This window comes from Anopheles ziemanni, chromosome 2 (assembly GCF_943734765.1).
Source record: "Anopheles ziemanni chromosome 2, idAnoZiCoDA_A2_x.2, whole genome shotgun sequence".
Classification (NCBI taxonomy): Eukaryota; Metazoa; Arthropoda; class Insecta; order Diptera; family Culicidae; genus Anopheles; species Anopheles ziemanni.
In genome coordinates this window covers 80,708,336-80,733,540 of record NC_080705.1, presented here as the reverse complement: position 1 = coordinate 80,733,540, position 25,205 = coordinate 80,708,336, and the positions used below count along the sequence as shown (strand labels likewise).

General features: G+C 45.4%; 6 protein-coding genes across 6 annotated transcripts; 3 read left to right on the top strand and 3 right to left on the bottom strand.

The window, feature by feature from the left end:
• Window positions 1–249: 249 nt before the first annotated feature.
• Window positions 250–1,228, top strand: LOC131285860 (large ribosomal subunit protein mL46). The gene is made up of 2 exons (XM_058314718.1): window positions 250–473; window positions 538–1,228. Exons 1-2 carry the CDS (start codon window positions 288–290, stop codon window positions 1,153–1,155), a joined length of 804 nt encoding a protein of 267 aa, XP_058170701.1. The 5' UTR covers window positions 250–287; the 3' UTR covers window positions 1,156–1,228.
• LOC131285871 (ragulator complex protein LAMTOR4 homolog) lies at window positions 1,221–1,754 on the bottom strand. Its single transcript, XM_058314729.1, has 2 exons — window positions 1,516–1,754; window positions 1,221–1,456 (listed from the first exon to the last, which is right to left on the bottom strand). The coding sequence occupies exons 1-2, from the start codon at window positions 1,662–1,664 to the stop codon at window positions 1,279–1,281; spliced, it is 327 nt and encodes a 108-aa protein (XP_058170712.1). The 5' UTR covers window positions 1,665–1,754; the 3' UTR covers window positions 1,221–1,278.
• An 864-nt stretch (window positions 1,755–2,618) lies between these two features.
• LOC131294510 (KAT8 regulatory NSL complex subunit 2) lies at window positions 2,619–6,433 on the top strand. The gene is made up of 3 exons (XM_058322557.1): window positions 2,619–3,282; window positions 4,674–5,804; window positions 5,859–6,433. Exons 1-3 carry the CDS (start codon window positions 2,730–2,732, stop codon window positions 6,431–6,433), a joined length of 2,259 nt encoding a protein of 752 aa, XP_058178540.1. The 5' UTR covers window positions 2,619–2,729.
• Window positions 6,434–8,750: 2,317 nt separating this feature from the next.
• LOC131280931 (DAZ-associated protein 2) lies at window positions 8,751–10,481 on the bottom strand. Its single transcript, XM_058310176.1, has 4 exons — window positions 10,177–10,481; window positions 9,651–9,709; window positions 9,268–9,576; window positions 8,751–9,187 (listed from the first exon to the last, which is right to left on the bottom strand). Exons 1-4 carry the CDS (start codon window positions 10,196–10,198, stop codon window positions 8,999–9,001), a joined length of 579 nt encoding a protein of 192 aa, XP_058166159.1. The 5' UTR covers window positions 10,199–10,481; the 3' UTR covers window positions 8,751–8,998.
• Window positions 10,482–10,728: 247 nt separating this feature from the next.
• On the bottom strand, window positions 10,729–13,278 carry LOC131286711 (exocyst complex component 7). Its single transcript, XM_058315704.1, has 6 exons — window positions 13,231–13,278; window positions 13,001–13,166; window positions 12,343–12,934; window positions 11,499–12,265; window positions 10,969–11,425; window positions 10,729–10,906 (listed from the first exon to the last, which is right to left on the bottom strand). Exons 1-6 carry the CDS (start codon window positions 13,276–13,278, stop codon window positions 10,804–10,806), a joined length of 2,133 nt encoding a protein of 710 aa, XP_058171687.1. The 3' UTR covers window positions 10,729–10,803.
• A 1,744-nt stretch (window positions 13,279–15,022) lies between these two features.
• On the top strand, window positions 15,023–21,590 carry LOC131282272 (cyclin-T). Its single transcript, XM_058311685.1, has 11 exons — window positions 15,023–15,298; window positions 15,736–15,853; window positions 15,940–16,150; window positions 16,272–16,317; window positions 16,383–16,473; window positions 16,591–16,752; window positions 16,819–16,972; window positions 17,036–17,698; window positions 17,771–18,932; window positions 19,032–20,169; window positions 21,011–21,590. Exons 1-11 carry the CDS (start codon window positions 15,039–15,041, stop codon window positions 21,482–21,484), a joined length of 4,479 nt encoding a protein of 1,492 aa, XP_058167668.1. The 5' UTR covers window positions 15,023–15,038; the 3' UTR covers window positions 21,485–21,590.
• Window positions 21,591–25,205: the final 3,615 nt, after the last annotated feature.

Here is a 25,205-nt window from a genome sequence, read left to right as displayed (position 1 = left end):
TTCAGAAACTGTTTGTTTTGATTTTGTTGAAGTAAATTTAATGAATTAATTAGAAGAAAATAGTTTTGCAGCTCGTTTATATTGACTAGCTAATTATTCCAAATATTTTTCATAAGCAGTTAATTTATAAAATTAAGATTTATTGAACAGAAATAAATACGGCCAATTCTTAGTTTTCTCCATGTTTTTGCACTGGGCCAGTACCCAATGACAGCTACGATAAAAACATTGCGACAAAATTGAGAATTTTGGACGTGATCTTCAGCAAAACTAAATTTTCTGATATAATGAGGTTTTTGGTAAACCCGGTAGCAACACAGGTTGCAAGGTTGCTAGTGAGTAGATCGTTTTCAGCGCAAGTCAACGCGGCAACCCCACAATCAGAACAAAAATGGGACCTCTATGCAGGAGTGCTCGTCGAAAGGTTACCGATCGTGACGAAAACACTAGAACCCCTCGAGACCAAATTTAAGGTAAAAGACACCATCCTGGGAAGGAGGATGACTGTATTAAAACCCGCCTTATTTTCCTATGCAGGCTATGCTTGATCAGATCGAATTGGAGAAAAGCTTGAAATCCAATCATGAGTTACGGAAAGAAACTGAAAAGCGTCAGCTGGAACTGCTCAAAGCCGGCAAAATCGACCTCGATTCTGAGGCACTGAAGCAAACCGCTCAGGATCTTGAAGATGCTTACAATGATGAATTAGCAAAGTTTTATCCAGCTCCCCGGACGACGGAAGCTGATAAGAAAAATGATATCCGCTCACTCGATCGCAAACTGGAAGAAACCCTCGTTCTGCTGGTAGAGCAAAAGCTGGGAAATAAAAGCCATTACCTGCTGCCCCAAGGCCGGCATAAGGCTGGCGAATCAATGCGACAAACAGCAGAGCGTACCCTGAAAGAGCACTGTGGCGATGCACTTCAGGTCACTTTCTATGGCAACGCTCCGGTCGGCTTCTACAAGTACAAATATCCATCATCTTCGCGAACTGAAACGGTTGGTGCAAAAGTGTTCTTTTTCCGCAGCGTGCTTAAGCAAGGCAGTGGGAATATTGCAGATAGTAAGCTAAAATATCAATGGATGAGCCAAAAAGAATTACAGCAACAATTACAACAAGCATACTATCAAAGTGTTGCACAATTTCTACTATAACTTACCATAGCAATGAACCGTTCCACTGAGACAGTGCGATAGTAAATACAAACTGTTAATTAGATTGTAAATCTCCTCAAAAGCATTCGATCATTTACTTTATTCCGATATTTGCGTAAAGAATTATGCAATAATTGAATGATTATCCGGTTCCATGCCGTTGTTGGTATTCGCGTCTACCCGATTTCGCTTCTTGATCACGTAGATACGCTTGTTTGAAAGGCATATGGTGTAACTATGGTCGGTGAACACGATTGATATTTTCCGGCAAGAGCGCGCTTTGAAGTTGGCTGGATCCACACTGAAAGGAACATCGTTGAGGTACAGTTTTTGTTGGGTATCATTCTCAATCATTCTTACCTCTCGGTGAGAGTCAGCAAATTGCTGATGATATTTGCACTACGTTCATCATTCTCCAACTCGCCGCCCGAAGCGTGTACGGACCCATCTTCGGACAGAACCAGATAGCCAAGCTGATCCGGCAGCGGATGACGATCGAGATCTAGCATTTTACTTCCTGCAATGGCGCTCTTATCACAGTTCACTCTGCACCGCTCCGGGTGATTGGTGCTATGGTGATGGTGCTGTAGCTGCTGAGATTGATGATGCGATTCGCAAACCACCTCCACCGATGGACAATCACGAGCGTTACTGCTGGTGGAAACGACTGCCGAGAAGCTGGAGCTGCTAGTAGCTGTTGCGGCACTAGCGAGCGTTAGCTGCCCGATGCGGTTAAATTGTCAAATGAAAAAATGCGTAAACAGCCGGAAAGCTACCAACAACCAGTATTTGATAGTACTCATCAACTACGGCGCACAAGCCAGCGGATCGCGGGCCGTATTAAATGCACGTTTTTATGGGACGTATTAACACTCACAACACGCTATCTCTTGGACACGAACGAGATTTTTTTACAAATGTCTGCTCGTCACAGTCTGGGAACTATTGATTTCGTCTAGTGGTGTTTTCTTATTGACCTTGTGTACTTCTTCAATGCAGTATTCCGTTATCAATGTTGGCCTCGGGCTTTCATGTTGCGACAATACGCTGCACCGTATTCAAGTGAACAGAATAGGTAAGAATTATTATAGAATGCACCACAAGGTCTGGAGTTTGTGATGAAAAGTACTTCAAAACTGAAAAAATACAGTAAAACTACGTACCTAATAGTTTCACGATGCCAATTTTCCCTGTTGTTGCAAGCGAACTGAGTTTCATCGATTGTTTTGATTTGTCATCGAAAACAAAATATTTTGCTTAGAAAGCTTCATCGTATTTGATACATTTCTCGACGACTCACAGGGTGCTCACAATACCTTGCTATGTGATGGTCACAGTGAGCAAAGAAATCACCTCTCGATCAAGGTTACCAGTTCTAGTAATCTTGTTCTCGATTAGTTAGTGCTGTATTCACCTTGATCCTGTCAGCCATTTCAACAAATCATAAAGCGTCAATCGTACAACAATCTGCTGCGTGTTTTGTAGTGAAAAGAAAAGTTCCTTTTCGCTGCTGAAAGTTTCATTTTCAGGCGTGTGAAATATCTGCCATTTCTGATTACTATCAACAGTTCGCAATGGGACCGGTACAGCAAGTGCGCCCAATTAATCGAAGTGCCCATGGTGGAAGCTCAGGCACGGGCATCGCATCTTCCAGCGACCAAGAGGAAAGTTTTCGCTGCCAAATTCATCAGGAAATCGAGCGCAAGGCAAAGGTATGCGCCAACACACTGTACGAGTGCTCCCTGCCCCGGGTGGAATCGTACGCCTACTGCATCCGGCACATCCTTCAAGACCCGAAAGCACCCTACAAGCAGTGCGGATTTTTCTACCCCAACGGACGCCGTTGTCCGGAACCTTCACCGCGGTACGATGCGAAGAAGGACTACGGGACGAACTACTGCTTCGAGCACAGCCGGCAGACACAGCTATCGAAAACAAAGTCCACCATCGGCAAGCTGGTCCCGGTGGAAACGACGGAAACGCTGCTCCATAGCCTGGCGCACCATGTTAAAGTGGACAAAACCAAACAGCACTACATGGGGAACAACACTCCGCTTAAAATTACCGTACACGAGGATGACGACGAAAATGATGTGGATGTCGTCACGCCATCAGTTGATCCATTTGGTGAGTTTTCGTCGGTTAAGTCAATTTGCAGAAAATGTTGTTTTTATTGGGATACAATCACGTTCTTGAAAATTAATTCAATTCATGTGAAACACATCCTCTTAGCCAATTAGAAAGGGGCGAGCATTAATGCCCAATCCAGCATTTGCATTAAAGCCCAACCCAGCATTAGCATTCACTCCAACACGAGGTATACCTCCGAGGACACTGCCAATAAGGCCACCCACTCCGGCAGCGACGTTTCCTACCGCGGCACCAGCGGCTTGCGCTAATCCTCCCAGTCCGGTTCCAACGTTGTTGATAACTCGTCCTTCCATATTGGTTTTCGCTGTAAGAAGGTTACCACCTGCATTGATAACGTTGGCAGCGCCGTTTCCAAGAAGACCGATTGCACCCGGAAGAATTCCGGGGGCAGCTACTCCCCCAATAGCGGGACGACCAAACAAACCTCCCCCGAAGCCAATGCCAATACCAATGCCTCCACCGATGAGGGGCCTACCGCCTCCATTGCCACACGTCCGGGCAGTGGTCGTCGTCGGTGGGACAGTCGTAGTTGTAGGTGCAACGGTGGTGGTAGTTGCGACCGTTGTTGCGACCGTTCCAATGGTTGTTGCTGCTGTTGCGGCCGTAGTCGCAGCCACGGTTCCGGGCGTTGCCGTGGCGACCGCAGTCGTTCCCGCAGTGGTGGCCGCAGCTGTAGTAGTCGATGAGTTTGCGATTAACACTTGGATCAGGGCAACCAGTTCTGCCATCAGAGATGGAGAAGTGGCCGAAAGGGTTACACTCTGGGAGCCATCCGCGGTCGATACCGTGTACGTGTTGTCCGAGTTGACCGTAACGATGATGTTAGTATTCTGACCCTCGACTAGCAGGGACGAACCAACGACAAGAAGCGCCAATAGTACAAGTCCTTTCATTTTTTAAAGTATTGCTTGAGTCTGCGATCTTGAATGGGCATTTCATCCCCTTTTTATACCGGCAGAAGTAAAATGTTTGATGTATTTTTTGAAGCTTACAACGTGGCGCAAATAATGATAGACACTCTGTACACATTTCCTCGGTGACATATTAGTGCGTCTTTCTTTCCAGTTCCGGATGCAACATTCACTTGTTGAAAACACTCCAAATTCGTTTTCAATCAGCCGTCTTTGATAATTTGCTATGTAGACATTACGTCTGTAAGAGGCTGGGTTCAAAGCTCTCATTGCTTCACATCAAAGCACTCATTGTTCATATGGTTTCATCGAAACTGCTATGAAAACCTTCGTTGATGCATATGACGCTCCACCATATACAAGCCATTCCATAGTTTTAATTTTTAAAGTAGAAGAAAAAAGTTGGAGTTTTATTCAATAAACCCAGTTTAATTAACAACCCTTCTCTGCTTCCAGTCGATGTGGACGTTACGGCTATCAACGATTCTGGACGCATCGTCCTGGACTATGCGTCCGATTCCAGCTCGGAAGATGAGGAAACCCAACAGCCTACGTACGGAACGTCCTGGAGGGGCCAGGATATGGACAACTCGGACAACGAAAGCGTCGACTCCCAGTGCGACGATCCACTCAAGCACGCCGGTATCTACACAGCCGAGGAGACCACCCGTATCACCAAGGAGAAGCTAGCACGCCTCCAGTCGCTCTACGTGGAGCAAATCCATCGTCTACAGCATGTGCTGCGCGAACGAAGGCGTAATTTCCTGCGCGATCAGCGCGCCGAACGCGAGACGCACTGTAGCATTTACGATCAAATCAATGAAACGCCCCACGAGCGGGCACTGTACGAGAAGCTGAAGGGATTGAACCGCTACCATCGGAAGCACGGTGTGGAGGCGATCCTGCAGCGCAAGTATCTGGAAAAGCGTGCCAAGGCGACGGAGGGACTGCAGCAGAAACCGCCTCCACTGCCGAAGTGCTCCTACACGGAGGGTGGCGTAAAGTGCGGGGAACGGACGCTGCCGTGCTGTAAGCACTGCCGCAAGCACATATTGGAGGACAAAAAGCAAGTCCTCTTTCGGGCGTGCGGTATCGAGAAGAGTGGCATCGTGTGCCAGGAACCGCTGGCCGGTCTGTTCGAGAACGTTACCTGCCCGCTGCATTTCGAGCTGCCAGCGCAGCGCTCGTTCAACAAGCGGAAGTATGAATCGGAATCGGAAGGGGAGGCAGAACCGTCGGTTACTATGGATGGGACTTTTTCTATCCCAGCAGACCACCCTTCCGGTGTGGATGACGCGAAAACTATGAAGGAGCCCAAAACTCCCGTCGTGCAAGACGATAAAAAGAAAGTGAGGCACGGCACGGTCAAACAGGAATCGAAACCGTCCATAAAGTCGGAGAGTAAGCGCAAAAGCTTCAAACAGGAAGCGCCGGCCCAACCGAGGGTACGGAATACCCGTGCCACCCGGGCAGCTTTGGGGCGTCGCCATCAGCAGGACAAAACACACGAAACGCTTGATGGAGCAGCAGCCATAAAGCAGGAAAAAGAGGATCCCCCAACGATCGATCCTACCGTAAAGGACGAAGGTAATGTTATGACCGTGCATGGTAAGAACGATCACCAGCTGTGTTCGATTTTAGATGAAGAACAACTGCCAGTCACGATCATTCAGAAGAAAAAACTAAAACTGGAGGAAGAAACGGTGGAAAAAAGCGATACCAAGGAGGAACCGATGGATACAACGACCACCACGATGGAAGAACAAACCCGCGAAGTTGGCGATTCTAAAGAGGCGATCAAGGAAATCGACGATGAGAAGAAACCAGAACCAGATGGAAAGGGGGAGGCACTAGTAGATGAGAAGACCGTAGAAGAAGTACCGGTCAATCCGACTACAGACGAAAAAGAAGATGCAAAAGGAAAGCTCACGGAAAAACTGTCGATCGCTAGGGAAAAGAGCGAACCAGATGAAACAAAAACATCTCACAGCTCCCCGGAACCGTCCAAGCGACGGAGGGTTGGTTTGGAGTCTAGAGAGCAATCGCTCGAGAAAAACAAGGACACAAAAGAGCATGCCAATACTGACGATCCGTCGTCGGATTTGTCGATAGTTGAAGGTAAAAGTACCACAGCTTCTGACGAGGAAAAAGCAGACAAGGTAAAGCAGGAAAAAGCAAACAAGGGTGTGGAAAAATCTCGACGACAGCCGAAATAAACTTTTCACACTAAAAACATTTTCTGCTAGCGTTTAAGGAATAACCTTTCTGGGAAAAAGCATAGCAGTTTGTTGCAATTCAACATGTTTTTACGAATACGATACGAACTGTTTTAAATTTCTAATTTTCAAAATAAAGATAACCTGTCAATTCAACTTAGTTTTCTCCCTTATTTTTAGACAATTTCAACCTCTTCGTTGACAATTTCACTATTTTTGACCGAACTTTTACTCAACAGAGTACACGAAAGGTTCCCTGAAGAGTCAGGATTTGTTTATCCATCGTTGAGGAAGAGAGGACCAAGGCCGAGGTTTCCCGTTTTTTGTTTCTTTATTCATATCATTCCGTGTTGAAATACCTTTCTCACTTCGTTTGACTTCAATCACAAAAATCCTATGCGAAACAACAGTTTTCGCCTCCGAAGGAACAAAACTACAGTGTGACAATGTCGTAGTAATTTATGTAAGGTTTAATAATAATGTATATATATATATATGTATGTATATATATTGAGTTATAGTTTGTAAATTTTGAAACAAAAAACAAAACTCAGATGTAGTAAAACTTGTGTATAATGAACTGATAACTCCAATGGGATTGCTTTTGTTGTAGTGACTTCGTAAATTTGCAATCGATATTTTATGCAGTCTCGCGCGTCAATTTCGGGTCTTATCATCGCATTCTTTCAAACTTTTCCGCATTCTCTCCAACGTCTTCATATACTGATGGTCACATTGCCGTGCATCATAAGATGGCATTTTCATATCTTCCTATCATATCAGCAATCTTCACTATTCAATTCACTAAACATGATGCACATTTCTCCCATGCTTTCACTTATCAGTTGTCTCCTCGTCTTATTCACTCGTGCAATAAACAATAGATGGCTGTCTGAGTTTTTCTAGGAATTCCGCACTGAATATCGGATCCATATGTATATATATATTTTTAAAGTATAGCTATATATACTTTCATGGAATTAAGGTTCTCAGCCGAACTAGATCACTTGATTTTTTTTAACTATAATCATTTCCATATTGTTTGTTTTTCTCTACTCATGTTTTGTTGCCAAACTGTTTTCACTTTACTACTATTACTTTGTGTGTCGGATTCATTTGCTACGTTCATGCCTAATTGCATTCGGGTTACTTAATTTGCCCATCAGTTCTTCGTGGTTTTGTGCTTTTCCTTGCTATTTGCTGGTGTGCCCTTTAATTCTGTGGCCATCGTTAAATGTTTCTTGCTTTTTCCATTTTCCAAAACATTATTGGATTTGATTTGGTCATTTCCTATACGCTTAAACGCTTCGGTTTCACAAAAAAAGCCTTTTGGCTGTTGTTAGTTGGTTCTGTAGTGCTCACTTGGTTTCATGACTTTTATTGTGTTTATTTTTACTCATTATCGTACTCCGTTCACTATTCATCGAATTACGATCAAACGTATTAACCGCGTGTAAATCGAAGTCGTGTTTTACTTTTCAAAATTGCTCATTGCGGTGTATTTGCGTGTTTATGTAATTTCAACTCCTCTGCACTAGATACCATAGTGCTACGTTTGAATTTCGTTTCCCACATATCCGATTTGTTTTGCGTACCTATTGAACAATAGGGGATTTTTTTCTGTTTTAGGTTGGTGGTTGAAATACCATGCCAATAACTAGATTTAAGATCATTCATTCCCTTTAACCATTTGCTAGTTTTACATGTTCTACAGGACGACGTCCCATCAAAAACATTCCACGCTACATTCTTGTTGAAGTTATAAATCTTTTCAGTATTTGATGATTAATAATTTCGCTACATTTGAGCAGTCATGTGGGCAACTGGGGAACGAAAGTTTGCATCCTCTGCCGTCGAGCGATTGTGCGAATCGTGAACATTGGTGATATTTTCTTTTAGTCTGCGCTGCAGCGTTGAACACATATGTTTTCAGTTAAATTTTTGTTTGTAGCAATTTTGCACATATGACTATATAAGGATGTATCGCAGTAGGCAGTTGGCTCGAGGAAGAGCGCCAGCTTTGTTGTACGCAAACAAGATCGAAGGTTTAGTGCAAATTTTTATCAATAAGGAGGAAACTATTTGGAAGAAAAACATCTCGACTTTGATAGGTATAATTGATAATAGTCTCGTAGTTCGTTGTACAAATTTAGAATTAAATTGGGTTTCTACAATCGAACACAACAATGGGTATAATTCAGTCGAAATGCTACAAAAGAATTTTATGAAATGCTAGTCAGCAAAAAAGAAAAGGTTCTTGGTACGCCCTCTATTCAGATATAAATTCTTCCACACGTGAAACTGACCATGCGATTAGTTCTCTGACATGTACAAGTACATTGCACCTGGTAACAAATCACTCGTTTCGTTCGATTCTAGAATGGTTTGAGTTCTTTTCTATTCGGTCCATGCTCGTCCATCTCAACATAGTCTTCAATCTTCAAAGCTTCTGAGCGATCCCTTTTTTAAATTTCTTTTAAGTTTGTTTTTTATTCCGGCACAGCCATTACGCCACCAACCCGTCGGGTTAGCTCGTCCGGAAGGCTACAACAAAACAGCGACGCTTCACCAGAAAGTGTATCCAGCTCCACCTCCGCCTCCAAGAAAACTGCTCTTTTTCTTGGCCAGCACGACCTGCTGGCCCTGCATGCTGGCGAGCTGTGCGCCGGTCGGGGCCAGCCCTGGTGGAGGCGGAGGAATCGTCGGCTGTCCGCCGGACTTACCGAAACGTGCACCAGCATCGAACATGGCACCCTATGATAGTATAGTAAAAAATAAATGAATGTTAAAGGTGATGCAAGGTAAACCATTATTGTTTTCAAATGTTTCGTTACCTGAACTGGATAGACTGGTGTTTGATAAAGCTGCGCCGGTTGGTTCGGCGGAGGAGCGGCAGCAATCTGATACTGGTACATCGGCTGATGATGTACCGTCTGCGCCGGGATGGCCGTTACAGCGCCCGGTGTGGCCGCGTACGGTGGCGGCGGAGGAGCAAACTGTGCTTGCGGGGATGGATTCACACTCCAACTGGCGTTACCGTAAAATGGCTGTGGCACCATACCGGGAGGATATGGCTGGTACGTTGGGGCCATACTAGTCATCACCGAGTTGTACGAAGGCGGAAGTTGTGCTTGTGCGGGCATCTGCAACGAAGGCCACGGTAAGGTGTGTTTGTTAACACAATTAACCCCCTCCTTGGGAGATTTGAGCAACTCACCTGTCCATTCATATATTGCTGATATGCAGCTTGCTGAGCAGCAGCATCATAGGGATATCCTGTGTGCCGACGAGGCAAAACAAAAAAAAAACAAGAGAACCAGAGTTAGAAAACACCATCGCAAAACTCAGTACAGTGTAGAAATGGAAATGTGGAATATTTGTGGCTGCATTCACGAATACTATCATGTGCGGATTTTTAATTAATTGCACGCAAATGATAACCTTTTTCGCCGAAACCATCATCGAGGTCGAGTCTTTCGCCCTTCTACATAACGATTTCACAATTTGTTCATTGCTTTTCAGCATCATTCATTTCACGGGATGATTCACTTGGAGAAATAGATAAAGTCAAAAATACTTAAAAATGGCGTGTGAAGCGGAAGAATATTGAACTACATTTTTTTCCGATGGCAGGCACGCAGGATGCGGAAGGTTTGATCAACTTCCATTTTGCATCATCCTAGCTAAGATTTGTGGAACGTTTGTATGTTCTAGAAGAGTAGAATATCTCGTCAAGGACTCACCATTAGCTCCTTTGTTGTTCATGATAAGTTTTACGTTTGTTTTGTTTGTATATTCGTTGCACCACCAGCGAAAGCCCTTGCTAGGCACGCACCGAGGTTCGTTTGTGCTAGTATATATGTTAACTTGTAAATTGATCACTAGATATATAAACGCTCATAGAATGATTATAAAGAGTTTATAATATAATCACTGTTTCCGTTTATGGACTCGATGGCTTGGCCTCACGAAGTAACACTTTTTGCACTTGGTATATCGATTTGTTTGTCTAAAATTGTCAGTCCTGCTTGAAACAAGCTGCAGGAATCAGACGATTTCGCAGAATGACTAATGCAAGGTGCATACAACATGCTTTATATTGTATTTACCTTGCTATTTTTTCATTTCTGTTTATACTCAAGTTTTAATGATCGAGCACGTGGGTCGGATGACAATTCTAACTCATTTCAAATATCCCACATCAATTAAATTGCCAGTTGGAACAAATTCAATTTCTTTCCTTTTCTTAAACATCGAAAAGTTTTACTTGTTGATAAATATTTTATTGATAATTCATAGCTTTGTATTGTTATATGAAGAAGGCATTGTATAAATTATAGTTTAGCGAGTTCCGTCACTGGATGACAATTTTAAACTGTATCATCAAAAAATCTGTTCAGCATGGTTGTTACATCAGAAGGGCGATATTTAACGTACTTGTCAATGTTTTTGCTGAACTGTACATCGGAATATCTGCAAGAATCATTAAGAAGATTAGTAATAAGCGACAATGACCGATACAATTGTGTACTTACACTTCAAAGAACGCATTGTACTTCGGCACTATGTGCTCGGTGTTATCTCGCTTAATGCCCTCGCGCAACAGCACGTCCGGCACAGAAACTGCGCGCTGTATCTTCACAGCGTCTTCCAGCTCTTTGTTGAAGTTGGAAAACCGATCCTTGATTGTAGCTCGTTCCTTATCCTTCACCTTGCTATTGATCGGTCTCGGCATGTCGTCCAGTGGATGAATGAAGGAAACCAGCTTCGCCCACGAGCTCAGATATGCCTTTTTCAAATCTTGAATCATTTTCTGGTACCGTCGCTCGCAATCGTGCTCGGTCAGTGCGACAATGTCGATCAGGGCTGAACGTTGCAGTGATTTAAGAATGTAATGTGTGTTGTTGAGTTTGAAGAGCTGTTTTGTGGCCGCATCGCTGTACTGCTCTGATTTGGTGGCGATGGTGTAGTTCAACTCTGCCAACACTTTGCCTATAAAAGAAAAAAATGAGGTTTCAATTTGGATTTACGATACTACTTCTTTTCTACCAGCTACGATACTTACGCACATAAATCCCGAGGAGTGCTTTATTTTTCTGCTCGATCGAAACCGCCTTATGTGTGGCGATACGGTCAAGATCGTTTGTGTAAAGTGCTTCCGTTTGCAGCAGCCCTCCGATGGTGTCGCAATGCTCCTGCAGCTGTTCTAGAAACCAAATCGTATTCGATGTCAGCTCATAGACGGTCGCATCTCTCGGAACGTTCGAACCACCACCGTAACTGATTGTGCTTGAGGTCATGCTGACCATACCGCCACCTCCGGCATCATTCCGTACGGACTCGATGAACAGCTCCAACCCCTTGGAAGCCGTCTGTTGCAGACGATTAAGCACCCCCGACAATTGTTGCTTTTGCGTAGCGTCACAAATTCGATCGATATCGGGTTGAAGAATTTGAACGTGTTTCAATGCGGAAAATATGCCAAGAGCAGCCGACCACTCCTTGCGGGAGATACTTCTCATCACTTTGGACGTGATCTGCTCGGCATCGCGGACCACCATTTCGATCGACTGTTGCGATAAACGCGAGAATACTTCATTGTGGCGGGATGGCGGTATGATGTCGTTCAGCAGCTGTCGTTCCCAAACGAGCAATTTCTGCAGACCGAGCAGCAAAACGAGATACTTTTCCAGCTCCTGGTCGTTATCGTTCCCATACTCTTCCGCAGCAAGAATATCACCAAACGAAGAGTTCTTTTTCATCGCCAATCCGGCCGATTGGCCGAGTGTCTGGGATGCTTTCATAAACATTTTGTTGGCTTTGCGTTCGAATCTAAAGTGGAAAACAAAAGCAGAACATAAGAGTACGGGTTTCAAACTAAATACGAAAAACACTACTGCAATACTCACATTTGCTGTAAGCGAGCGGAAGTTGTTTTCTTTACTCCAGCATCGGTCGTCCGTCCATACGCGTGCCTTGATTTGAGCGGTTCATTACCCCAGCTGCCACTCTTTTGATGGTCTTTCAAATTTTGCAACGATCGCATGATCACTTCCGATCGTTCGTCACCAAAGATTTGCACATACTCCCGGCGCAGATTATTATCCAACCATTGGGCGATCACATTCAGCTCTTCCCTAGCGCTCGGTGGTACTTGTTTAATTGAAGGGCAATCCTCGTTTGAAGAATCTTCCTCAATGTAGATCATATCGAGTAAATCGACCGGCTTCAGTGGGGTGTTGTGTTTCTTTAACAGCGATTTAAAGTGATTATTCAATGTTTCGCAGCCATTGTTGAACAAACTGGTCACGTTCTCCAGCTCAACGCTCTGTGGATTGTTGTTCAGGAAGTAGTCTTTCGCTTTTTTCAGCTTGTTCAATCCGTCCAAGAAGGAACCAATATTTCCCTCGGATGGTCCCTGATGGATTAGATTGCACACATCTTGGGAGGCATCATAGTGCGAAAGCACCTGTTCCATGCACTGGAGTGTACTGTCGAGGTCTGAAGGAACGGGAATAGGCAGATTATAGCGGAAGATTATTTTTTTAGCTTGCTGACTTTTCTTACTTTGCTGCTGCTTTTGCAGGTTCTTGGTTATATTATAGACGGGCAAAATCGTGTGTTCCAGTTTGCCCAACCGCTGCTCGAACGAGTTCAGTATTTTGGACATCGACTGCGTTAGCTCGGAGTACTTCTCTACATGATCTTTCAGCAAGGCTTGATTTGTTTTCTCCTAAAAACAATTGGTAAAATTCAAATGACTTCGTACAAGCATAACCAACAATGCTCTTGTTTACCTTTTCTAGTTTTAACTCAATTTGAAGCGTATTTTCTAGTCCGCTCATTGTGTGTTTTAATAATTTTATCTTCCCAGGATGACGCACCTCGCAAAACTAAACAGATTTGTTTTGATACTGCCGCGACGTAGGTAACGGTAGTAACCGCTTCACACATCGGGTCAAGGTTGTTCAATCGGTAATCGGTCAGCGATCAAGATTCTTAGAACAAAAACTCGATTGTTTACGGTTTGCCAGGTAAAAAAGAGCAGTTTTAAAAATTTATTTAAGTTGAAGAATCGTCATGTTTAATTGATAACATGAAATTAATTCAACATTAAATGTAGCATCTTGTGGTCTGGAATGCAGTTGCACATGTGTTGGTGTGCGCGTGCAACGAACAGTTTGACAGCAAACGTCAGCGAGCAGCTCGTTGTCAGGTCGGCCATTACGGAGTGAAAAACATATTCGTGTAGTGCATTTTTCTACAACAAAATAATACCATCCAACTCACATACCATCAGCTGGAACCGCTGAACTTACGATCCTGAACATGCGGTTCATCGTTTAGGATAGTTTTTTAGCGCAGCCAAAGCAACCCAGCGAGTGCACGACACATTTTCACACCGGGGCCAAGCCAACCAAGTCAACCAAAAAAAAAGCTAAGAAAACGGCACGACACGACGTAAGAAGGCCCTATACTCTCTTCTGCCCCCGTCTCGTTCCCTCTCTTCTTTGCCTTCGCGTTACACCATTTGCCTCGAGACGAATGGCGTCTCGGAAATGGTGCGACCAACTGGCTGCAATGAAATGATGAAATCCTTCCATCCGCATTGAATGTCCCGTTCCTCCCGGGGGAAGCGCGCTTGTTCGCAGCCAACACAACGTGTGCCGCGTACCCGAGAGTGCGTGTGTGCGGGCTCCTTATGACTAATGGGAGTCGGAAGTCGGATGCCCACTACTGGCTCGTGGACCGTAGCGTAAAACTGTTCACGCGTGTCGTAGCAGACGTTGCGAGCACGTCCTTTGCCGAAGCCTCGTAGTGGCAGGCGAAACACAACAAATCACGCTGTCTCCACAGTGCTCGCCATACTTCCGTTTGTAAGCGAGCTATGTGCGTAGAAAAATTCTTGGGTACGTGACCCATGGTCGTGTGTGTGTGCGTTAGCGCGCGTTTAACGGTAATATGTAGAGCGTTTTCTTCGATCGAAAGTAACGTGCATCGTCCTCGAGTGCAGGTAAATCGTCGTGAGGCTGTGCTACTTTTATTTTTTTCCCCGTGCCGTCCCCGTCAAGTGGTTGGTAGTTTCCAGTGTGAACAAGTACGCGCCAGTTGTGAATGTGTGTGGTGTGTGTATGGGAACCTCTCGAAGGTGTGTGCGTAAGCGAGTGTGAAAAGGCTTGTTTGTGGGTTGGTCGGGTGAAGCGAGGAACGGGGGAACATAGCGCAGCGGCTTGTGTATTTCCCGCAAAACGTCACCTTCCCCGCAAAAGGCAGATCCTTTGGATATTGAGAAAAATATAAACAAAGCCAACATATACTAGCCTTCCAGGTTATCTAGCTCAGCTGACAGTGTTTATGCTCTTCTTATAGTAACGTATCCGTGCACAACATCAAGTAACCTACGACGATTCGTGATAAACAAAACAGTGCTGTTGCCCGAGAGATGGCGAACGGAAGCGTGAATCACAGAAAGTGAAACTACTGACGTCACTAGCGAAGGCATTGAAGTTATCTTCACGACCTGTGTCACTACACCGCAGCAGCGTCAGTTCCTGTTAGTTCCATTGGCCGCTTGCGGCTCGACGGTCTTACACTGGCTAGCACCATGTCAACACTGCCGGAGGCGAGGGCGGCCAGTGGTCGGAAGGAAGGTAAACCCGGTTCCCACGAACAGCCACCGACGGCTGCCGGTGGAAGCGGAACGACCGGAACGACGAGCAAGAACGATGACTCCAAATGGTACTTCACGGCCGAGCAGCTCGCCAGCTCGCCAAGCCGCAAAGGCGGCATGGATGCGGACCAGGAACTCATGTACAGACAGCGGGCAGCCAACCTAATACAAGACATGGGTCAACGGTTGCAAGTGTAAGATTTTGTATTCCGTTCCTCATCTGTTCTTTTCACCTTTTTCCAAAAATACTTTGCAACGCCAACTGCCTCAAACCCTTTCAAAGCCTGCTGTTTTTTTTAACCTAACGTAGGATTAATTATTATTATTAAATTCAAATTCGGTATGAATGTAGGTTAACCTTAATTTATTTTGCCTATTTTATACTTTATTTTTATTATTTTTATTCAATTACATTCAACGATAGTAATATATTGCTTTTTGGATAAAAACATTGTAAAAAATATGTGATATTGCCTACATTTACGTGATACAAATTTTCTACAAAGCGTTCTGATGTTTTCTACATTTACCCAACCACTTGTTCTCGTAGACACTCTTGCATTCCTTTTTCATGTTCTAATTCGTAAGATATGTACATAACAATCTAACTTTTCGTAAATTTTCATTTTAGCTCTCAACTATGCATCAACACAGCCATCGTTTACATGCACCGGTTCTACGCATTTCACTCCTTCACCAATTTCCATCGAAACAGTATAGCTGCGGCCGCACTTTTCCTCGCGGCAAAGGTATGTGGAACGTTGGAAAATGGACATGAAGACAGGGCCGACTATGGGGCATATTCCTGCAACACTTTCCTTTGTGCATTCTCCAGGTCGAAGAGCAACCGCGCAAACTAGAGCACATCATCAAGGTGGTACACATCTGCCTGGGGCTGGAAGCGCCGGACCCGCTGCGCGAAAGCTACGCCGAGCAGGCGCAGGATCTGGTGTTCAACGAGAATGTGCTGCTGCAGACGCTCGGCTTCGACGTGGCTATCGACCACCCGCACACGCATGTGGTGAAAACCTGTCATCTGGTAAAAGGTAAATCTCGCACACGCTGCGAATTTTGCCCAAACATTTTCCCCGGTATTACGCCCAATTTTTCTGTTTGTTCCGTCCTCTTTCTTCCTGCAACACCATCGATCTTGGGTTAACTCTCTAGCTTCCAAAGATTTGGCGCAAACATCCTACTTCATGGCATCCAATAGGTGAGTTAATTGAAGCGCGAATGCTTTTCTGGATACTAATCGCTTTTCGAATTCGACACTTGCAGCTTACACCTTACAACCATGTGCCTACAGTACAAACCGACGGTAGTGGCCTGCTTCTGCATCCATCTGGCTTGCAAATGGTCCCGTTGGGAGGTGCGTTCCTGGCCGCGTAGTGAAAGCAATTCAAATACTGATACTGATGGTTATTTTGATTCTCAAATTCTCCCCATTACTATGCTACGCTCGGTCGGGGTCGGGTGTGACAAACAGATCCCGCAGTCGAACGAAGGACGCCACTGGTTTCACTATGTGGACAAAACGGTCACACCGGACTTGCTGGACCAGTTGACGGACGAGTTCCTGCACATCTTCGACCGTTGCCCGACACGATTGAAAAGCAAAATGAAATCGATACGGGCCGATCAGTGTTTGGTAAGGGTTGGAAAGTTTTTTGTGTATGAAAACCCCCGTTTAATTTCTGCTCCCTTCCAATCGCAGGACGAAGCCAATCGACGTGGTGGAAGTAGTGGCGGTAGTGGCAGCAGCAGCCTGATGGCTGTTCCGTCATCATCTTCTTCCTCGCGCGGCGCCGATGAAGGTGGCTCTTCTTCGTCGACTTCTAGTCATCATCGTCCCAAGCAGAGCGCTAATCGTAAGCATGCGATCATAAATATCTAGCATGAAGTGGTTTTAATGTTTTATAATTTCTGTACAGCCGATCAGTTGATCAAACCACATGGGATGTCGTCATCCGGCAGCCACCAGAAAATTCCTTCCTCTTCGTCATCGAGTTCCGGCTCACGATCCCGCCCCCAACAATCGTCCTCGAGTGGTAGCTCCGGCGGTCCACAGCAACCGTCACAGCACTACGGAAGCAGTAAAAGTAGTAGTAATAATGCTAGTAGTAACATTGGTAGCAATAGTAGCAAGGCACCGCCTACTTCGATGCAATCGCACCGGCAATCTTCGGCACCGCAAGGTTCGTCGAATTCCTCTTCCCAATCATCGCAGCGATCGGGTTCAGGGTACAATGTGCATGACGGTAGCAAAAATCGCCAATCGTCATCCTCAGGGATCATGAATCCAACGGCGGGAGGAGGAGGAGGAGGAACGTCCGGAGCACCAACGTTACAATCGTCGGGCAATTCCGGCTCTTCATCGTCCATGCATTCCGGGTACAATCAGATGAAAGTGGATCGGCACAGTAGCAGCAACAGCGGCGGTCAGAAAGGTGTTCCCATTAGCAAACCACAATCTTCATCTTCGTCCGGCTCGTCGGGGGCCATGTATAGTGTTAAGCAGCAGCAACAGCAGCAATCTTCGTCGCTGTTTTCTCATCCACCGAGCTACAACCAATCGGTCAGTGGCCGCTCCGCTGGTGGAACAACGAATCTTCAATCAGTCACAGACCCGCAACAGGCACTCTCCGGGACCGCTAACCATTCGGGAGGCAACCCGTTGTCGTCGTCGTCGTCGTCGTCGTCGAAGGGCCACTCCCAAGGTCCATCGGAGTCTTCATCGTTCCGCCTGTTGGACGAATCCTTCGGCAAACCGGTGGCAGATCCGATGCAGATGTGTACGCCACCGAAGCAAAGCAAACCATCGTCGATCTTTAGTCCGGACTGGAAGGATTCCCAGCACGATACGACCCTTCCGCCACCACCGCCACAAAGTGCGCTCCCCTCGGGGAAATCACGATCGAGTGGTCACCATGGAGGAAGCGCGACCAGCGGTGGTGTTGGAGGTGACCGTATGGTGAAGCAAATGAAGGGAAGTCCTGGCGGGAAGAAGCAACAACATCATGGTTCTTCCCAGGCCATTGCTGCCGGATCTCAGGGAGGATCGCGAACGGAAACACCGAAGAAAGAGCGTCACAATCAGCAATCGCAGCAGAGTAAACATCAACCATCGATGGGACACGAAAAGAAACCGTTGGTACCACCACCGTCCGGTGCGTCGCTGCCGATGGCTGGAGCTGCCAATCCTAATAACTCTCTGAAGCGAGCCCTTGACGGTACGCTTCTACATACGCCACTATCGTCCAGCGGAAACGATATGCCTGCCGGGAACGGGGCGGCTAATATGGTACCGTCGCAGTTCAAACGACCGCACCCAAGCAACGAGCAGATCCGCCAGGAGGACGGGACCGACTTCCGAGAGCAGAAGGTGCGCAAGTTTGAATCGGGCATCAGCCATACGTCCTCCTTCCTATCTGGGTCGCCTTCGGACAAACTGTTCAATTCGTCGTTCGATGCAGCCAGCACGTTCGACAAGATGGACGACTCGTCGTCGATGTTTGACTTCAACGATCCGGGCACGCAGCTACCGCAGCAGTTGCTCAGCGACTCGAAACCGTCGACGCTGGCCAAGAGCGGCGCTCTCTTCGGCAACACCATCAATGGCATCGAAACGAATGCGGCATTCGTGCGCAGCCTGCTGGAGGAAAGCTTGTTCAACGAAACGCCCAAATTTGGGTCGCTTTGCAGCACGACTTTGGGATCGGGCACGGGCACAACGGACACGACCGACACGACGAAGCCGATCGATACGATGGACATAAAACCATCGTTGCCCGAAATGAAACCTTCGCCGATCGACGCGAAACCTACGGTGCTCGACGTCAAACCATCGCCGATCGACATAAAACCTTCCTTGGGCGATACAAAAACTTCACCAATGGATATCAAACCGTCGCTTCCGCTGGTGGGTAGTTTACTGCAACCAGCAACGACGGCACAGCCACCGCCACACGCGTCGACCGGTGATCAGCAGCAACAGCAGTTGGTGGCTGGAAGTGGAGCCCCGCCTTCCTACCCGTGGGTCGGAGGCAATGCCAATCTTACCGGCGACAGCACGAACAATACGGGTGCGCCTCCGATACAATCAGCGCTTCCTTCAGCGGCAGCGGGTAGTTCCACCGGAGACATGATGACAACAACGTCGGCTTCAGCAGCCTCAGATCCCGATACGGACCAGGGTGGACATCGCTCGAAATCGGAGAAGAAAAAGAAGAAGGAAAAGCACAAGCACAAGGAGAAGGACAAATCGAAGGACCGTGACCGGGAGGAGAAGAAGAAGCACAAAAAAGACAAGGACAAACACCGCGATCGGGACCACCATCGGGAAAAGGGTGATCAGCAGCACTCAACGGGAGGTGACGGTAGTAGTAGTGGCGCCGCAACCGGTTCCCATGGTTCACAGCAGCAAGATCAACCGCCACCGGGGCCGATCAAAATCAAGCTCAACCGAGCGATCATCCCACCGGTGATGGACACTGGGGGTGCGAGCGCGGGCGGTGCGGGATCACACGGCACACATAGCAATAGTGCGGCGAATGATGGACTGAAGATCAAAATTCCAAAGGATCGGTTGTCCGGTTCGTCCTCCTTACCAACAGCAGGCAACGGCGGAGGTGGTTCGGCACATCCAAATGCTCACGCCAGCTCCACCGGTACCGGTTCTTCTTCCTTGAAGTTGAAAATTTCCAAGGACAAAATTGAGCATTACAACATCAGCGCTACGAGTGATCCGAACGGAGCTGGTGGCATGTCGCAAGCTTCGTACGGTGGAACCGTAGCCGGCAATATTTCTGCCGGTGGATCGATGATGATGGGAACGGCTACCGGGGCACAGATGACGATGGCAGGTGGGCCACCCGTTGGCGCTAGCAGCAGCAGCAGCAGCAGCAGTAGTAGTAAGAAGAAAGACAAAGATCGTGACAAGGATCGGGAAAAGGGCAAATCAAAGTCGGGTGCCGACCATGGCGGACGGCAGAACGGCAGTGGGATGGCCATGACCACGGGTAGCAGCAATGTTACTGGAAACAGTAGTAGCAAATCTTCCAATAAGGTAAGTTTTACCCTGTTCATAGAAAACTTGTACTAGTGTTAAGATATACCGTGACAGCCGAGACCCGGCGTTACGCTGGTTAACAACGCTATTGGCATTCCATTGTCGTTTTGGTTTTTGTCGCCAAACATCGTTTGGTGGACGATGCTTGACTTGAGTGTTAATTTCGACATTGATCTCTTCAGGCATGAATAGCTTTTTTATTTTTCGTTTTTCTAATTTCAGAACGTTTGGTTTTTTTTACCAATGGTCATTTGTGTGAAGTATGGATAAGTCTCCTAAAAAAACCTTTTACACGCTTTCCAGACTGCACCGTCGCGTAACGCGACGTCGCCTGACAGGCGCTGAACTCCATGCAAAAAAAACCTAGCGCGATTCGCGCGACATCGCGCAAGGTTTTTTTTTATATGTTGGAATAGCTCTATCGGTATTGTAAACAAACATAGTTTGTTTTGGTTTTCACAGTTTGTTGTGGTTTTAATCTTGGACATATGGCTGTCACAGTCGGTCCTACAGCACGAGCCTCTGCATAGGAGCTCGTGACAGAGTCGGTATGCCTCTGAATACGAGTAAGGGAACAAACGTTCGACTTAACGTAGGAGGATATACCCCGACTCGCATAGTGAAAGAAGAAGAAGTGGTTTTAATCAATAGGCTAGGTACACAGTACTGGTACGAAGAAGGACTGTTTCCGAACTCTTAGTACTGCAAAAACAACTGATTGTAGTGACTTTAATGTTCCTCCTCGTCTTTTTCGTGTTCTGTACGCGGTTAATGTTAAATGGCACATACATTCATAAATGAAATACTGACACTGATCAACTCCCATTCGTTATTGCAGGGTCTATCGAATGTTCAGCAGCAGCAACAGCAGCAATATGGCATGTACAATGCAAACCAATCGGCGGCGGCGGCGGCGGCAACGGCCAACGCATTGGCCGCAGCAGGTATGGTATCCGGAATGCACGGTTACCACAGTGGATTCGACTACCTTCAGCAGCAACAGCAGCAGTCGGCCGCAGTGCTACAACAGCAGCAACAGCAGCAGCAGCAACAATATTACTCCCAATATGGCCAGCAGTACGGCCAGCAGCAATCCCAGCAGCAGTACCAGCAACAGATGGCGGCAGCCGCTACCGGCGCGATGATGATGAACGCCGTCGGGGGCGGTGGCGGCGCAGGAATGATTGGTAAGCTTCCCGGACAGCCGGGTACGGGCATGCAATCGTCCTCGCTTCCGCCGTACTACTACGGGTCGTCTGGCGCGGGAGGAGGAGCGGGAAGCAATAACGCTGGTGGGGGAATGAAAAAGTAAGACCACACTTGACACGCTACTGCGGCCGGTGGTACGTTTTAAACTACTTGTTAGTAGGTAGTTTTATTTTTCTCTTCAATTCTGTATGCACAAGCCCTTGTGTGTAGTGATCAACTGTTCGCTGATCGGAACAATAAGATTTACTTTTCAAACATTTTTTTTATATTTGCTCTATTATTAATGCTATATTTCAATAACAAAACTTCCTTTTTTTTTACTGTCGCCAGTTCGTGCTCAATATTTTTTCTTTTACAATATGTTACGACAAAGCGTTTGGCAAGTTTTCGAAAATTTACAATACAACGGTTACGGTGGAGCAAGTCGCAAGCGATATCAAATTGATTGGATGATTTTAAAACGGTAATCGCTCAACGAAACTTACTTTTGTTGATGATGATAATATTGATGTTAAAACAACAACGTTTTTTTTTTGCTGCTCTGATAGCCTTTACTGTAACAATTTAGTTTTAAGTTTTTGCTCGCGTTTATTACTTTGAACGAATGCACTGCTGTTGCTGTTGCTCGTAAAACGACAATGGTTATGAAAACAAAGAAAAAAGAGAAAAGCTACACGACTGCATCGGATGAATTGTTGCGCAAACGTAAGGCAACGTGAAGAATTGCATGCACATTTTCGATAGGCACTATAATGCGGTCTAGCGGCTGTTAGAACTTGCGAACAGTAGGTAGGACGAGTGGTGGTAGCACTCCGATGGGTATGTAAAAAAAAAAAACAACTGTTTGATAGAATATATAAACGTGATGAACTTCTATCGATAGGCAAGTGTTTCCTTCGTGAAGCTGTTTTCATCGTACGTTGATAAAAAAAAAACAAACAAACTGATTCCTAGCTCTTGTGCAGTATGCTTAACACATAGACCCAGCTGGTTCAGTGTCTTCAGTGACTTGTTGAATGCTATTACAAAACAGCGGATTGGATTTAATAACTGAAGAAAGAACCGGAACACGACACGAACTTCTCAGTGTTGCCGGGTCAGGAATTTACGCTCTGTCTCAATGTGACGTTGTGAGGATAATTGATAAAAGCAACAAAAAAAAAACAACCTAAAAACACGCTGTTCTGTGGTGTGTAAAGTGTTATGGGAACTTAATTGCTCTTCAAAAACAAAAGCAACAAAAAATATTAATAATTAAACATTGAAGTTATAATTTAAGTAGAACATCTTTGGACAATTATCTTTAACGAAAGAAGGGAAGTAGTAGTTTGCAACGAAAGGGTAAACATACATTGTGCGCCACACTTCCTAGAAGTGTACTATTTGTTTCGCTCTCGTATGGTGCATCGATAAAAAAGGAGCACGAAAAACACATAAACATTGATAATTAGAAAAAGGAATTAAAACAGCTGAAAAATACACCCACAATCCTACCATAGTGCGAAGATAAATTGAACGACGGTAAAGCCTGTTTATCATGGCCGAAAAAAAAACCAACCGGACGCTAACTATATCTAACTTGGCAATATTAGACGACTGCACCACAGGGTCGGGTCTGTACTCGTCTTGCTAGCCGCACCGTCCGCTGGGAAATGTATTGTGTGTACCAAAGGCGATAGGAGAGGATGGCCGCGCCGAGTCTGACTGTGAATGTGACGGAATAAAAAGATACAATGCGATTGGAGGCGCCATCGCTGCGCTCTGTTGTCGTGCTGAAAACGTGAGATTGGTGTGTATTCATTTACCATTTACTACATCTTTCGGCTGCTGCATACTCTTCTCATGCATACATTACTTCATACTATACTCTGCTAACGGCTAATACAGTGTAAACTCTAAATGGTACCGATATCACACATTTGCTTAAAGATGAGAGGGGAAAAACAAATAACCAAATGGTATATACGCGGAATGCGAAACGTCTGATTTGTACACTTTTGAGTACACACAATCTGCTCTTCGTTAATGAGAGTGTACTAAAACTTAACTGCAGGCTGCAGGAGAAGCAATAGTTATAACCAAACCAACTACTAGTGGCAACTACGAGGTAGATATGGGAAATTTATGCATATAGAAAGTATGATACGATGCAAAAGAAAGTAACAGAAGATAGAGGAAGAGTTGCAAAACAAAACGAACGCTATGAAGCCGAGTAAAGGTAACCATTTGACAACTATCTAACCACAGAAACTCATTGAATATAGACAATTGCTGAGAGAGTAATCACAATAAACTCAACTTAACTGAAGATTGTCGTAGAAAGTTCCTCCCACCCTTAGAAGGGATGGGGTAACCGGAAAGGCGACACTAAAACCTAAAGCATAACTATTATAAACACTACAAAAAAAAGCCCACAGCGTACAGTTTAACAAAGCTATACACAGAACAAAACACATTTGAACTGATAAGTCTGAATTAGATGGAAACACATAAACCGTAGTAGAGAAATGGATGCGTAAACAGATCGCGAAAACCGAAAGCGATAGTTAGTCCAAGCGAGTGAGAGCAAACCGGGTACAGGAGGGCGTAGAAAACCACTATACTCACGAGGGTGAAGAAAATGGGACAAATTAAAAAAGAGGAATAAAACAAAAATTAAACGTATGAAATATCTTGTTAAAAAAAAAGAAATACCCACAACACAATTAACTAAACGCAAAAAAAACCCATCCTTCCGCAATCCCTGTGCAACTAAGAGAACGCGTAATGGTTAACTTCCGTTTTGTGGCCAATCCTCCGACGAGAAATGCACTTTGGTGTGCACGTTTCTTACGTTGGCTGGATTGAATAATATGTTTCAGCCTTTTGTCATTACCTTAACCAAGCTTTACGTTTACCTTTATGTTAAAAGAAGTGCAGCAAACGAAACGCATCGAAGCTCGAAAGCGGGAAAAAGTGCGCCAAAGTGTAGAAAATTGATCAGTTGCACTGGTTGCAACCGTTATTGATGGAAAAATGGAAATATTCTTTCGCAACGTTTCGCTTTTTCCGCTGCCAGCGCAGCAGAACGCCAACAATCCAAAAGAAATGGCAATAGAAAAGAACGCGAAATGCCCCGCTGCGAGAGGTGATGATAAGAATATTGGATGGGTCGATGCCCAGAATCGATGCTATACGGCGATAAGGGAGGGAGATTTATAAACCTATGGAAAACAAACAGAAAAAAAACAGGACATAAAAATAAAAACAAAATAAAAAACCATCCTTATTTATAGTGTATATTTATTAGGTTTAAGTGCGGCAAGTGCGTATGTAGCAAAGAACTTGCATGGGTTAGTAATTCAGTTCTTGATTAGAATACTTAGAATCCTGAGTTGTTTCTTAATCGTTTATAAAGTATATGGTATAAGTTAGTTATGTTTAGTGTCCTTTAGGCTGTTAAGTAAAATAAACGAGGAAACTGAAGACAGCGCGGTTGTTCATCGGTTTTTTTTTATTTCCGAACTGTTTGTTTCAGTGGTCGATAGTATTGGTTTGAGCATAATTATTGAAAATTTATTTTTCCAACACGTTAAGTTTGAAGTCGGCCGGTACACAATCTTGCACGCAATCTCGATGACGGGGACGATATTTTTCCCGAGCGAAAAGCGCACTGACAGCCTGCTTCGTTGAGTTTTTAAGTAGAAGGGGTGTGCTTGTCGAAATACAAACAGCGCGACCGATGTTCACGTTTCACGATTGCAGTCTTCGACGAACCGCCGTACGCGATAGACGTGCGATCGTAGCACACCTGTTTTTACCTTAAGACTACGTGGGATTTCCCA

Coding starts and splice junctions, on each gene's coding strand:
- LOC131285860 (XM_058314718.1), top strand. CDS start 288: ATGAGGTTTTTGGTAAACCCGGTAGCAACACAGGTTGCAAGGTTGCTA. Junction 474..537: donor CCCTCGAGACCAAATTTAAG/GTAAAAGACACC, acceptor TTTCCTATGCAG/GCTATGCTTGATCAGATCGA.
- LOC131285871 (XM_058314729.1), bottom strand. CDS start 1,664: ATGCTAGATCTCGATCGTCATCCGCTGCCGGATCAGCTTGGCTATCTG. Junction 1,457..1,515: donor TTGCTGACTCTCACCGAGAG/GTAAGAATGATT, acceptor TGTTCCTTTCAG/TGTGGATCCAGCCAACTTCA.
- LOC131294510 (XM_058322557.1), top strand. CDS start 2,730: ATGGGACCGGTACAGCAAGTGCGCCCAATTAATCGAAGTGCCCATGGT. Junction 3,283..4,673: donor GCCATCAGTTGATCCATTTG/GTGAGTTTTCGT, acceptor CTCTGCTTCCAG/TCGATGTGGACGTTACGGCT. Junction 5,805..5,858: donor TCCTACCGTAAAGGACGAAG/GTAATGTTATGA, acceptor GTTCGATTTTAG/ATGAAGAACAACTGCCAGTC.
- LOC131280931 (XM_058310176.1), bottom strand. CDS start 10,198: ATGAACAACAAAGGAGCTAATG. Junction 9,577..9,650: donor AGCAATATATGAATGGACAG/GTGAGTTGCTCA, acceptor CCTTCGTTGCAG/ATGCCCGCACAAGCACAACT. Junction 9,188..9,267: donor CACCAGTCTATCCAGTTCAG/GTAACGAAACAT, acceptor ATACTATCATAG/GGTGCCATGTTCGATGCTGG.
- LOC131286711 (XM_058315704.1), bottom strand. CDS start 13,278: ATGAGCGGACTAGAAAATACGCTTCAAATTGAGTTAAAACTAGAAAAG. Junction 12,266..12,342: donor TCCGCTCGCTTACAGCAAAT/GTGAGTATTGCA, acceptor TTTCCACTTTAG/ATTCGAACGCAAAGCCAACA. Junction 11,426..11,498: donor ACTCCTCGGGATTTATGTGC/GTAAGTATCGTA, acceptor TTTCTTTTATAG/GCAAAGTGTTGGCAGAGTTG.
- LOC131282272 (XM_058311685.1), top strand. CDS start 15,039: ATGTCAACACTGCCGGAGGCGAGGGCGGCCAGTGGTCGGAAGGAAGGT. Junction 16,474..16,590: donor GCAAATGGTCCCGTTGGGAG/GTGCGTTCCTGG, acceptor TGTGACAAACAG/ATCCCGCAGTCGAACGAAGG. Junction 16,973..17,035: donor TCCCAAGCAGAGCGCTAATC/GTAAGCATGCGA, acceptor ATTTCTGTACAG/CCGATCAGTTGATCAAACCA.